The following is a 12,843-nucleotide window of genomic DNA, read 5'->3' as shown; positions in this document are numbered from 1 at the left end:
GAGCGCACTCTTGGCAGTGCAGGACAGTGGGGTCTTCTGAAGACGCCCCTGCCCAGGGCTGTTGGCACCTACAGAGATGCTGTGCCAAGCCCCGCATGGACTGTGCCCCCCTCCCCTCCCCCCCCCACACGTTAACACACGGTGTACTGTAGTCTGCTTGCCCTTGCAGTGGAGGACAAGGGGGCTTTGTGGGAAGGCTGGCTGGGAGGCGGGGGGGGGGGGGTAGTGCAGGAGCTGGAGCCTGGGGGGCCCCCGTCGTGGGGGCTGGCCTTGCGTGGTGACACGTGCGCTGCCCCCCGTCCCTGCAGTTCTGCAGTGCCATCGTGCTCATCTTCTTCCTGGAGCTGGCGGTGGCCGTGCTGGCCTTCCTCTTCCAGGACTGGGTGAGGGACCGCTTCCGGGAGTTCTTCGAGAGCAACATCCGCTCCTACCGGGACGACATCGACCTGCAGAACCTGATCGACTCCCTGCAGAAGGCCGTAAGCACTGCCATGAGGGTTCCCCCCCCCCCGGGGGGGGGGTTCCCCTTACCCTGACCCCTTCCCCCACTGCCCTGGGCGCTGTGGTTCAGGAGCGCTTCCCCTCAGCAGTGCGTGACTCATGACTCACCGTCGGAGGCTATTCCTGTCCTTCCTGCCCCCTTCCCCTTCCTGTGCACTCGGGCAGAGCTGCCTGGAGGGCACTTCCTGCCAAGGAGTGGGATGTGACCTCCCCTGCACGGTCCCTGGGTCTGTCCGAACAGTGGCTCATGCATGGCCTCGACGCCCCCCTCGCACCCCCAACCCGCCCACCCCCCCAGCCTCGCACATGCATGTTCGGGGCTGCACCTGGAGCCTAGGACCGCAGCTGCTTCCCCCCCCAGAATCCCCAGGGAGGACCCACCCCACCAAGGCCGGTCCAGCTGCTGGGGCTGTTCCGCCCGCAAACCCAGCTTCTGCATGAACCTTTGATCTAAAAGAAAACAAATGAGGGAGCATTAAAAATAACTGTGACCTGCTGGCCTTGTTAACCAGAAATGTGTCTGCCCTTAATTCCGTGTCCACTGGGCTGCCGGGGTCTGGGGAGTGGCCAGAGGTGAGCAGAGCTCGTGTGTTTGCACAGGGTTGAAATGAGCTAGGCACAGTGGGCACCGGTTGTGGGGCTCCCGGGAGGGTCCCCTGCTTGCCGGCACTTTCCCATGTCCTCGGCTTGGCTTTGCGATTGCAGAACCAGTGCTGCGGGGCGTACGGCCCTGAAGACTGGGACCTCAATGTCTACTTCAACTGCAGCGGCGCCAGCTACAGCCGCGAGAAGTGTGGGGTGCCCTTCTCCTGCTGCGTGCCCGACCCCGCGGTGCGTCCCCCGACTCCCTCGACCCTGCCCGTTCGCCGGCTGTCTCCCCGCTGGAGGGACAGCATCGCTCTCCTCCTCTCCCCCACCCCCCACCCCCCAGCCACGGCTCTGGCTCCTGTACCTGAGACCCCCAGGAACGTGCTTCCGTTGGCCCCATCTTCACGGGCACCCTGGGAGAGACCAGTTTTGGGGGGTGGGGGTGGGGGTTTGGACCAGACTTCACAGCTTGATCGTCTGTCCATGGGGGCAGCGAGGGCGTGTCCCCATTTAGTGGGGCGTACCCCATGTCTGTGGTCACTTTCTGTCCTCTGTCCTGCACCTGTGGTCACTCCCAGCCCAGGGTCGGGGCTTGTGTCCCAGAATTGGGCTGCTGGGTTGGGCTGGATGGGAGGGAGAACTGAGAGTCTGTGTGGATTGGGCCTGAGCAGGCCTCCGTCCACCGGGAGTGGACACGGCTGCCGGCTGCCGGCCACCGGCCGTCTGCGACTGAGGCTGACGAGTGCCGGGGTGCTGCCGGGTGTTTGGGTGTTTGGGGCCCACTTTCCTAGAAGCGTCCTCCCACGGGCTTCTCCAGAGAAGTGACATGCCCTCCCCTTCCCGTCTGCTTTTCTTGCAGCAAAAGGTCGTGAACACCCAGTGCGGCTACGACGTCAGGGCCCAGGTGAGGAGCCCGGGCACGCGGCTTCCAGAGCTCGAGGGGCCACAGAGCCTGTGGGTGCCGCTCACGCCAGCCCCACGGCTGGCCAGCCCTGCTCACCCCACCCCCCTCCCATCCCCCCTTCGCCTAGCCCCGGGAGTTGTGGCCTCAAAGCCCTGCGGTGGCTGCTTTAGCGGGAAGAGACCAGACCGCCTTAGGGAGGACAGTGAATGCCCGTCCATTTCACTTCCGTTTGTGGTGCTGGGGGTGGGACCCGAGCAGACCTTCTTTGGAGGCGCGTGGAACCCTGGAAAGTGTGATGCTGAGCTGTGGGCTGAGCTGTGGGCACAGTGGCGAGGGGGCACGGGCGCCGGGCTGCCTCTCCCCAGTGCCACTGGAGCACTTGTGAGTGAGCAGAGCAGGTGCCCAGCCCAGTGCCCGCTCTGCTCTGGGCCCCAGGGGACCGACAGATGCCCCTCGTGTGGTCTGTGGGCTCTAGGCTGGGGTGCAGAGCCCGAATTTGGAAGCTGCCTCACTGCTTGACTGCAGTGACCTCTGTGTCACGGGTGCCCCGTGGGCAGCTCTGTGAGTTCTGTGTGTGTCCTCGGTTCTGGCTGCGGAGGCTTCAGCGCCCAGGGCTCTTCCACTCTGAGGGCAGACACCAGGGCTCGAAGGGAAGGCTGGGTCGACTTCACGGAGATGTGTAGAAAGTTCTGGAAAGTTCTGCCCATCCCCCTTGCCGACTTCCCAGTTACCTTGTTCCCTGCGGGCTCTGCCCGGCCCACTGCAGGTGCTCTCTGGGGCACGGGGGTGTGTTTGGGGTGTGTGTGTGTCTGTGTGTGTCTGTGTGTGTCTCTGTGTGTTGGGGGGGGGGGTTATGACTGTCTTGCCCGCCCGAGCTCAGGCTGCTGTGGTGGTTCCCGCACAGGCGAAGAGCAAGTGGGACGAGTTCATCTTCACGAAAGGCTGCATCCAGGCGCTGGAGGGCTGGCTCCCGCGCAACATCTACATCGTGGCCGGGGTCTTCATCGCCATCTCGCTGCTGCAGGTGCGGGTCCTCCCCCCACCCCCCTTCCCATCGTCTGTATGGTTTTGTTTTGCCACCCCGGCAGTGCCTGTTACTCCTGGCTCTGCAGTCAGCCCTGGTGGTGCTCGGGGGACCAGATGGGGCGTCGGGGGATCGAACCTGGGCCAGCTGCCTGCCAGGCAAAGCGCCCTCCCCACCTGCTCTCTCTCCAGCCCCTGGAACTCGCCTGTTACCTCAGCCAGGGGCCCAGGGCCGGGGGGCAGGCGGGGGGCACTTCCTGCCTCTGCTCGGCGAGCGTGCACAGGCTGGTCTCGAGGAAGGCAGCGAGGCACCAGATCTAGAGAACGCCTCCGAGCAGAGCGGGCTGGCGGGGGCACGGACAGCAAATCCCAGTGCCGGCGGCCCAGGCAGGAAAGCCAGAGTCCCAAGGCTGCCCCGCCCGCACCCTCTGTCAGGCGCTCGCCCCTGGGGATCTGGGGTAGGTACAGGGAGGGGTCCCCGGAGCACATGCCTTGAGCCCTCACGCGTGGCCGCCCCCTTGGTTGCAGATATTCGGCATCTTCTTGGCGCGGACGCTCATCTCCGACATCGAGGCGGTGAAGGCGGGCCACCACTTCTGAGGCGGCCGGAGCTAGCGGAGCTGAGCCATGGGTGGTGATGGCCCTGGCCGTGGCCGCCCCTTCCTGACTCTGCGTGCCGGGCCCGCGCCCCTCCTGCCGCACAACGGGGCCCGGGTTCCCGCTAGCCTCCGCCTCTGAGACAGACCCCCTGCGGGCCCACCCGGGCCAGAGACTGTGTCTGCGGGGCTGGCGACTCACTCTGAGGGACGGATGGGCACTTGCGCGCCCAGCAGGGGCTAGACAGCTGTGTCCCGGAGCCCACGTGCCTGCAGGGGCCCAGGCCGCCTCCCGCTCTCCCTTGCGCCAGCCGCGCCCATGAGCGGCTGTGGGCTCAGCGGTGCTGCCTGTCGCTGGGCCAGGCGGCATGAGCCACGTCCCCAGGGAGGGATGAGCCGGCGCGTGGACTGGTGCCACGGGAGCCCTCGCCCGCTGTGCCCAGGGCCTCGCCGCCTCCGGCCTGGCGGCAGGGTGCCCAGGTGCCGCGGGCTGGGTTTTTTCGCTGAGAGCCGGCTCTCCTTTTCTTGAAGTGTATAAATGGTTTATTTATAGGGTAAGAAATGTGGGCACACCATCTCTCCCTCTGCCCCCTGGTATTCTTCTCTCACGGCCTTACTCGTGTCCGGGGCTCCAGCCCTCCCCCTCACTGCCCCTGAGGCTACCCCTCCCCCCCAATCCCCCCCCCCCCCCCCCCGTGCACCCCCAGCACATGTTCACCTCGTTCCCTCTCTCGGCCTCACTGTCTTCCGGTCGTGGTGCTACTGAAACTGTCCCTGGGACGTGAGCCCTGACCCTCTGCAGACCCTGCCTGCAGCCCTGCAGAAGCTCCAGGGCCTCGGGTCACTCATGGGGATGCCCCTCCTCTGCCCAGTCCCCACCCGTGTGCCCCCTCCCCTCCCCACCCCTCCCCAGGGCTGCTCTTGGAAATGAAGTTGTCCTGGGAACTGACCCGCCTGCAGGGGCCGCCTGTCTGTTGCCGGGCCGTCCTCCTCCTCCTCCTGCTTTCCAGGGTCTCGTCAGCCCCCCCCCTCCGCCCCCCGGTCTGTCCTCGTTCAGGGATCGAGCGCTACCTTCGCCGACTCGCCCACGTGTACGTTCTCGTGCGGTGTGTGCTAGTGGGTGTCTGTTGACGCTGTCGTTAATGATTTTTAAGACCTTTTTTTTTTTTTCTCTGTAGACTTAGGGGAAGAAGAATGCTCGTGTTTTTAGGAAGTGTGATGCTTTTCTTTGACTGCCAAACTCTTTTATGGAATATATCTTTATACGAATGCTGTTGTTTGGTCCCTTTCCTTCGGGGTGGCGTGAGATGGTGTCAAGATTCTCATGGTGTCCTGGGTGCTGAGGCCAGGGTGGGTCTGGGCTCCGAGTGGGGTCAATAGGGCCGCCCCCCATGGGCACGCTTGGGAATGTCTCACCGAGTGGCTGTTGGACCCTGCGAGTCTCTGGGCCACTTGTCCTTTGTCCTGGTGGTGTCGGACACAGCCATGGTGGACTGGACGATGCTGGGCAGTGGGCACTTTGCATGCCCGAGGGAGTCCTGTTCTTCATCCCTGTCCAGCCCCGCAGTGAAATCCAGGCTGAGGGGCTGTGCGCTGTGTCCCGGTGGCAGTGACACATTGCCTGCTCCCCTGACCCTGCCTGCCCGCTTGCCTGCTGAACGAGGTGGCCGCACCCCTGCCTGCCTCTCTTCCCTCGAGGGAGGAGTTGAGCTGGGACTTCTCCAGAGTCGGGTTTGTTTTCCAGCGAGCTTCCAGAACCTTTGGACCCCTTTTCAGCTGTCTCAGCTGACTGAGTTGCTGGCTGAGGACAGAAGAGGTCACCAGGATTAGGGGTGTCCAGTGCACCCACCCCCCTGCCTTCCTCCCTGCACAGACACTCCCTGCCCAAGCCCCCACCCTCTGGCCCTCAGATGGGTGGGGACTGGGGGTGACCTCTGGCTTGTTGGGTCACCCCTGGGTTCCCCAGCCCAGTCCCTGCAGGTCCTGAGTGCTCCCACACCCTGTGAGCCCAGGCCTGTCCACTCTTCCCCCACGGCCTGCTAGCAGTGGCCTCGCATGACTGTGTCTGCCGAGTGACCCTAGCACCTTCCTCTGACTTTCCCCAGAGGCCCTCACAGCCTGTCAGCTCTCTCCCTGGCCAGCCTCAGGGGAGCCGTGTTTGCACCCTAAACCAGAGACTCGGAGAAAGGAGAGTCACTGGGCAGAGCAGGGCCTGGACACCAGCACCCAGGATGCCCTGGGATGCCAGGGCTTTCCTGCATGTTGCCCAGAGGACTGAGATCAGGATGGAGTCAGCGGAAGAACGTGGCGTCATGTCCCCAGGTTTGGGGTCTCGGAGAATGTGGCGTGGATCCCGGGTGCTCAGCATGCGTTACTCAGATGGCTCTGGGCAGTAGGGCTGTCCTTCTGTGCCCAGCAGGCCAGTGGATGCGGCCTTCTCCCAGCTGCTCCACAGCTATGACATGGCAGGGGGGTGCTCTGGAGGGGGCTCGGTAGGGGGGAGGGAGGGTCTTAGGGGGCTCCTGAAAAGACAGAAGGGCCTCCGTCTCTACAGCGAGACCAGCTGGTCATCTCGGCCAGCATCCTGAGAGCAGGGGTTGTAAAGCTGCATTGCCCTGGCCAGCCTCCTGTGCCTCCCTCACTCCCAGAACTCCCAGCCTGGGTGTCTCCCAGGGCTCACCCTCAGCTCTAGCTTCATGCTGGCCCTGTCCAGGTCTCGGGTCACTTGCAGTATCAGTGTTCAGAGCCCCGGGGCTTCTCGGTTATCCCCAAACTGGTCACTTGTCCCTGGCAGCGGATGGTGGTGGAGGAGTGTCCGTGCCTGGGGCCTGGGGGGCAGATGGTGCCTCTTCTGATCCAGAGACGTCCCCTCTCCAAAGAACCTTCAGGGCTTTGCCCCATTCTCAGTGGCCGGCCCTGGCATCTCCTCGGAGGCCACCGTGAACCCGTGGCCGTTTCCCAAACACATTCTGGGAAGTCAGAAGTAGGCCCTTGAGAAGTGGAGTGACTTGGGGAGGAGGCCCGAGGACCCTCTCAAGTGGTGCCTGCTGTGCTTCAGTGGCCGGCGCCCAGGAGGGAGAGGAGGATGAGGAAGAGGAGGATGAGAAGGGGCACTGTGTCGGCCTTTACTCAGTTCCTCCAAGCCTCCTCGTCTTCTCTTCACCGGGAGCTTCAAACACGAGGCTCCAGATGGCCGAAATAGTCTCACCTTCCTTCAGATCTAATCCTATCACCTCGAGCGACATTTGAACCAGCCTACGCACGAGTGACAAACTCATCAGAACGTAGACAGCAAAGCGAAAACTGTCTCCTGCCCCTGCCGCATCGTCCCTCCAGTCCTGTCCAGAAAACAGGCATGCTTGTGCGGTCAGGCGTTTCGACCCCACACACCCCAGGTGGTGTTTACGCAGGATTCCACGGCTGCTTGCTTTGACCAAGTCACCCGGGAGTGAGCCCCCCAGGGGTCGGCCCCTTTGCTCCTTCCCCCTGGAGCAGCTCAGGGCAACTCCGCAGGGAGCCTCTGGGAGGGTGCGTGTTTCCTGCAGCAGGTAACAGAAAACCCATTTCAAAGTGGCCTGGACAAGGAGGGAGGGTTTTGGCTCCTGAAACTGGAAAGTCCAGAGGTGGGGCGAGGTCAAGCTTGGAGCCGAGTGGCTCTGGCTGGATGCCAGCCAGCAGGATCTGGTTGCTTTTACTCTCTGCCTCCAGGTTGTCACCATCTGCGGGGAGCGGTCACCCCTCCAGCTTAGACCCTGTGCTTTGGCTCAGACCAGGTCGGGGGACGTGGGGGCGGGCTGACTGGGACTCACCACTCATCCCATTTCTTAGAGGTAGCAGCGGATGTGGCCACAAACCAACTCCCTCCAACCCCCCTCTCCCCCTCCCCTGCCAGCATTTCTTTGTTATTGGAATTACTTCCCAGAAGGGCTTATAGGAATACCAGGCTTTAATTTCCCCAGGGAGGTCGGCTGACATCACAACCCTTGGGGCTGCTGGCTCTGGGCCCTGGGAGAGATGGTGGGACTCCAGGATTGTCCCCGGCAGGGCTGGGGTGTACCAGGTCACAGAAGTCCCGGGGAGGTCAGTTGCCAACCTCATGTGTAGGTGAGGGCAGATGCCCTGGGGGGCCAGCGCCACCCCAGATTGTAGAGGGAGCCGCAGAACCCCGGGGGAGGCAGCAGAGCCCAAGATGGCTGGTGGGCCTAGACTGGCTCTGCTACGTCTACGAACAGCCTCATCCACCAGCTCTGAGTCCGGGGCGGCTGCTTGACTCTCCGATTGCCCGCAACCTCCCAGACATGCAAGGCAGCACTCCAGCAGGGTGGGGGCCGCAGGGGGTCCCCACACGGCTGCCAAGGAGGAGAGAGGAATTTTCCCTGTGCTCAACAAAGCCAGTTTCATGCCTCCCGTTTATTTTTCATTTTTGTTATTTCTGGGGGCCGACTGTGTGCTCAGTCCTTGATCTGGACTGGGGGAAGAATACGGGATGCGGGGAGAGAACCAGGCAGCTGTAAGGCAAGGCAAGTGTCCCACAAGCAGTGCCATCTCGCTGACCCCAGTGCCCTGATTTATTTGTAAGGTGGAGATCACTTTTATTTCAGGTTTCGGGCAGCCAGGACCGATCTCCTGTAGGTGAAAGGGCTGGATCAGCTGGGTGGGGTGTGAATCAAATCCCCCCACCTGTGCTCCTCGCTTGCCTTTGGGCGAATGACTTGATGGGAGTTTTCCAGGGTAATGGGGGAAACGCCAACCCTGGTGGGGAGGGGCTCCTCGGATTAAAGGTGATGAGGCAGGTACAGGCTGGATATAAATTTCCGGTTACTACTCGCTCACTGGGTGGGATTATTGGAGAGGTCACTGACTGCTGCTGTGATGTGTGGCTCAGTCCCCATGGTGTCAGGATTTCTAGTCACCTGGGCTGTGCTCAGCCTGAGGCCTCTGGATACACCTGGACCTGGAGAGATCTGGGGTTCAAGGGATGGAGTGGGGCTCTGCATGCGGCTTGCTGAGAGCCTGGTCCTAGCCCTGCTGGGAGTCCAGGGCTTTTTGCTTGTTTGCTTTGGCACCACACCTGGTTGTGCTCAGGGCATACTTCTGGCTCAGGGATCACTCCTGGTGGGGCTCCGGGACCCTATGGGGTACTGGGGATTGAACCCGGGTCAGCCACATGCAAGGCAAAAAACACCCTGCCCACTGTCCTATCTCTGGCTCACCCAGGAGCTCATTTTTAAGGTAGAACCCAGACTAGGAAGCCGAAGGAGCATAAAATGGGAACCCTGGAAGTCAGAGGGACCCCTGGTGCCTTGGGTAAGGGTTAGCCTTGGGGCGTGCGGGTGGGGGTGTGAGGCGGGCTGGAGCCCTCTCAGTGCACAGGTCAAGCAGCCAACGCATGGCACCTCGATCCTCGCTCAGAGGAAGAGGAGGGGCGATGCCTGGGTGCCGTGTCTGCTACTCAGGAGCGTGTCTTATCGGAAGTGTCACCTCTCTGCAGAGGACTTGGTGGGGTCCCCGGGGCCCCCTGGGTCCGAGAAGCCAGCCCGCTCCGCCTCTGCTGTGGGTCAGGGTGATCTCGGGGTGAGGTCCTGCAGAGGGCGGCAGGCTGGCCAGGCGCTGTGTGGCTGGTTGGTGTGGGGTGAGGGCTGTGGGCGCTCATCCTGCCTTCGGGGAGAAAGGCTGCATGGCTGGAGCTCGTTGGTCGTCTGTGCCCTTTAGTGTTGATAAGAATCAGCCCTGGGTGGCGGCTGCGCCAATCTGTTGTGCTTGTGCCAAGCGGCCTGGCTGTGGGGGTTTCAGAGGGAGCAGAGAGCGTTCTCATGAGGGGGGCTTTGGGAGGGGTGCAGCCGTCTGTGTCGAGGGCAGCCAGCTGAACCCCAGGGCTCTGCCTTGGCAGCTCCTGCAGCAGGTCTGTCTCCCCACTGCATCTCTCCAGCCCAGGAGGGCTTCCTGTGGGGAAGCGGCGACCAGGATGGGCTCCATAGGACATACTTAGTCCCGCCAGCAGCCCTAACTTTAGCCAGACAAAGGGGAAAACTGGAAACCTTGCCTGTGGTGAACCCCCAGCCCCCATCCCCCAGGGCCGTGGTGTCAGGAGGTGTGGTCACCACCGGGAGGTGGGCAGCTGGTGAGGGTGGGGCCCTCCTCCTGGGTGGGACCAGGGCCCTAAAGAGAGAAACAGCCCCCTCCCCCAGTGCTTCCCTTGCCCCTGCTGCCTTGTGATCCATAGGCGGGTGGCAGAAGAGTGAGAGATACACAGGCATCACACACACACATGCACAGAGCCAGTACAATGGGTTGTAGACACACTCACACATACTCATGTACGCACGCACGCACTTACAGAGCCAGCACCATGGGGTGTAGACACACATGCACACACGCACATGCACACATGCACAGAGCCAGCATGGGGGTATAGACACACACATGCACGCACAGAGCTAGCACCATGGGGTATAGACACAACACACACATGCACACACGCACGCATAGAGCTAGCACCATGGGAGTGTAGACACACATGCACACACATGCACACACACATGCACACACAGAGCAGCACCATGGGGGTGTAGACACATACACACACGCACGTACAGAGCCAGCACCTGGGGTGTAGACAAATACACACACACACACGCACACACGCACAGAACCAGCACCATGGGGTGTAGCCAGACATATATACACATGTACACGCACACACGCACGCGCAGAGCCAGCACCATGGGGGTGTAGACACACACACACGCACACACATGCATGCATAGGGCCAGCAGCATGGGGGTGTAGACACACATACACACATACGCATGTACAGAGCCAGCACCTGGAGTGTAGACAAACACACACGCACATACGCATAGAGCCAGCATCATGGGGGTGTAGACAGACATACACACACACATACACATGCACGCACAGACACACACATATATATAGACCCACACACGTACAGAGCTAGCATTAAGGGGATGTAGGAACCCAGGATAGTAGACACCCACTGAGTGGAAGGGGTCTGCAGGCTTGTTGCAGTTGGGGGGACGTTCACAAGGCAGAGGCACCAAGGCCGGGTGCCCAGGCGGGGGACGCACATCACCCTGTACAGACAGGCTGGACTGGGCGCTGAGGGATGGGTGCTTTTTCCTCTTGGAATCTGCTTCCTCTGCACGCAGACCCTGTCACCATGAGTCCCAGCAGCCCCCCTTCAGGCCCCTGCTCCACAGTCAGTCTCAGGCCCCAGGCTCGTGTCCCTCGGGACTCTGCTTGGTCTTCTATGCCAGGAGGAGTGTGGGGAAGCATGCTAGCATCTACTCACCACCCCTACTCCTGGTGGCATCAAGGAAGCAAGACCCTCTCCCCCCACCGCTGCCCACCGGGAGCCTGGCTCCCTCACGCAGCTTAGTGGGGGGATGCTGAGAGCCCCTCGGACTGCCCATAGTGCCCACACTCAGGAGAAGAATGTGTTGTGGGTGCAGGTGCCAAGCCGGAGGGTCAGGAGGCTGTGCAGTGCTGGGCACAGCCACTGTGATCAATAACGTGGGCATGTATGGCCAGAACCAGCCTCATTCAGGAATGGATATGTCGAGAAACTCAGGTATGCAGATTTTGTGACCAAAACCTCCAGGCTCTCACAGAGTTGGGGTTGGGCGACCTCCCCCCATTGCCCCATTCTTCTGGGAGCCTGGCAGTCACGACCATGAACTTCCTCTGGGCCATATAAGCTCTTTAACTGGCCATGATCCAGAGACTCATAAATCTCAAAAGAGATCAACAAGTTGCAGAGATGCCTCTGGACCCCAAAGTCACCATCCAGTTAAAAATTTAACTCCAGCTGTATCATCCCATTCAAAATTTTAGAATTCCTGGACTGTGCGACATCTCAAACTCTACACGGCTACATTAGAAGTAGTACACCACATTGGATGGGATATAAAGTAGAAGGTAACCGATCTCAATTAAGAAAACATTAACAGAGACACACAAATGAATCTCGGAACCAAGTGGCTCTTGGCAGAAATGCCTTCGGACTTTGTGTTAGGCCAGCTTCTCCGGGTCATTCCAGATGGGAGCAGGTGCCACCCTCTGCCTGTTCCCCAGGAATCCTGGTGGCCGCCATCTTCCAGAACTCATTGGAAACCCAGGTATGGGCCAGCAGTGACGGTACATGCCAGGCCTCAGGATAGGGGAGGAGCCGGCCCTTTCTTCTCCTCTGCCCCACGGGATCCTGAGATGATGCCCACAAATAGCCCCCAGCTACTTATTAAGCTCCTTAATGGCCATGATCCCAGAGACACACAAACAAATCTCAGAACCAAACAACTCTTGGTAGAAATCTCTCCAGACCCTAATTATTAAAATTTTACAATTCAACACTGTAGCATAACATTACATCTACCCATAACCAGCAGTACAAAACAAATTGTCTAACGTTGCCTTTTTGGCAGGTCTGAGTGTTGGGGGGAAAATTCCAAATAATAGTGGTAGGACTGGTGTCAAAATATTGAATGTAATCAAAGTAGAGAGAGAGAGAGAGAGAGAGTAATATGGAAATTATCTGCCAGACAGATGGGTAGGGTTGGGATGGGGGTATAGACACTTTTCTTCTTTTTTTTTTTTTTACAGATTAAAAAACTTATTTTTTCATTTTTAACCTTTGGGGAAAAGCTACAAGTGGAAAAGGCAGAGATGCTGGAACAGGTGATTTTGTTCAGGCCAGAGCATTGTTCCAATCAGGCCAGATCTCTGTCCAGCTCTGCACATGCTGCTCCCCAATCCCAATCCACCGCTTGCAAACTGGCTTCACGTCATCTCAGGCTCTAGTCCCAGAGCATGCATGGCTTCCTCCAGGCTGAGAATCCCTCTCTGCTGTCGCTGGCGGTGCCACTCGCCAGAGATTGCAGCATCTACCTGGTCTGCAGCTTTTGGTGGTGGAAAATGTGCACTGGTGAAGGGATGAGTGTCTGATCATTGTATGACCGAGACTCAACCATGAAAGCTTTGTAACTGCTCTCATGGTGATTCAATAAAGAAGGAAAGAAAGAAAGAACATATTAACATATAAGGCTCAACCTGTATCAGCATCTTTGTAATCTCTTACACAAAGGCTTAATGGCTCCAGGGTAAGATATAACAGTCTTCATGTACTTTCTTCTAAGGGAATCTTTTTTGATCACTTATAGTGAATTATTCATAACAAGCAATATAAAATAAATCATAGAGGGCCTGCTAATG

At 59.9% G+C, this 12,843-nt stretch overlaps 1 protein-coding gene across 1 annotated transcript in view; it reads left to right on the top strand.

Annotated features, from left to right (window-relative positions):
• The window catches only part of TSPAN14 (tetraspanin 14), a 44,857-nt gene extending 41,101 nt beyond the window's left edge, over positions 1 to 3,756 (top strand). Inside the window, exons 5-9 of the mRNA XM_056120619.1 lie at positions 309 to 479; positions 1,207 to 1,332; positions 1,949 to 1,993; positions 2,898 to 3,017; positions 3,545 to 3,756. Of these exons, the coding sequence (XP_055976594.1) occupies positions 309 to 479; positions 1,207 to 1,332; positions 1,949 to 1,993; positions 2,898 to 3,017; positions 3,545 to 3,616 (534 nt within the window). The 3' untranslated portion in view covers positions 3,617 to 3,756. The remainder of the gene's footprint in view (positions 1 to 308; positions 480 to 1,206; positions 1,333 to 1,948; positions 1,994 to 2,897; positions 3,018 to 3,544) is intronic.
• Positions 3,757 to 12,843: the final 9,087 nt, after the last annotated feature.

This window comes from Sorex fumeus, unplaced genomic scaffold, assembly GCF_029834395.1.
Source record: "Sorex fumeus unplaced genomic scaffold, SorFum_2.1 ptg000043l, whole genome shotgun sequence".
In the NCBI taxonomy this organism is placed as follows: Eukaryota; Metazoa; Chordata; class Mammalia; order Eulipotyphla; family Soricidae; genus Sorex; species Sorex fumeus.
This window is presented reverse-complemented; position numbering and strand designations above follow the sequence as displayed.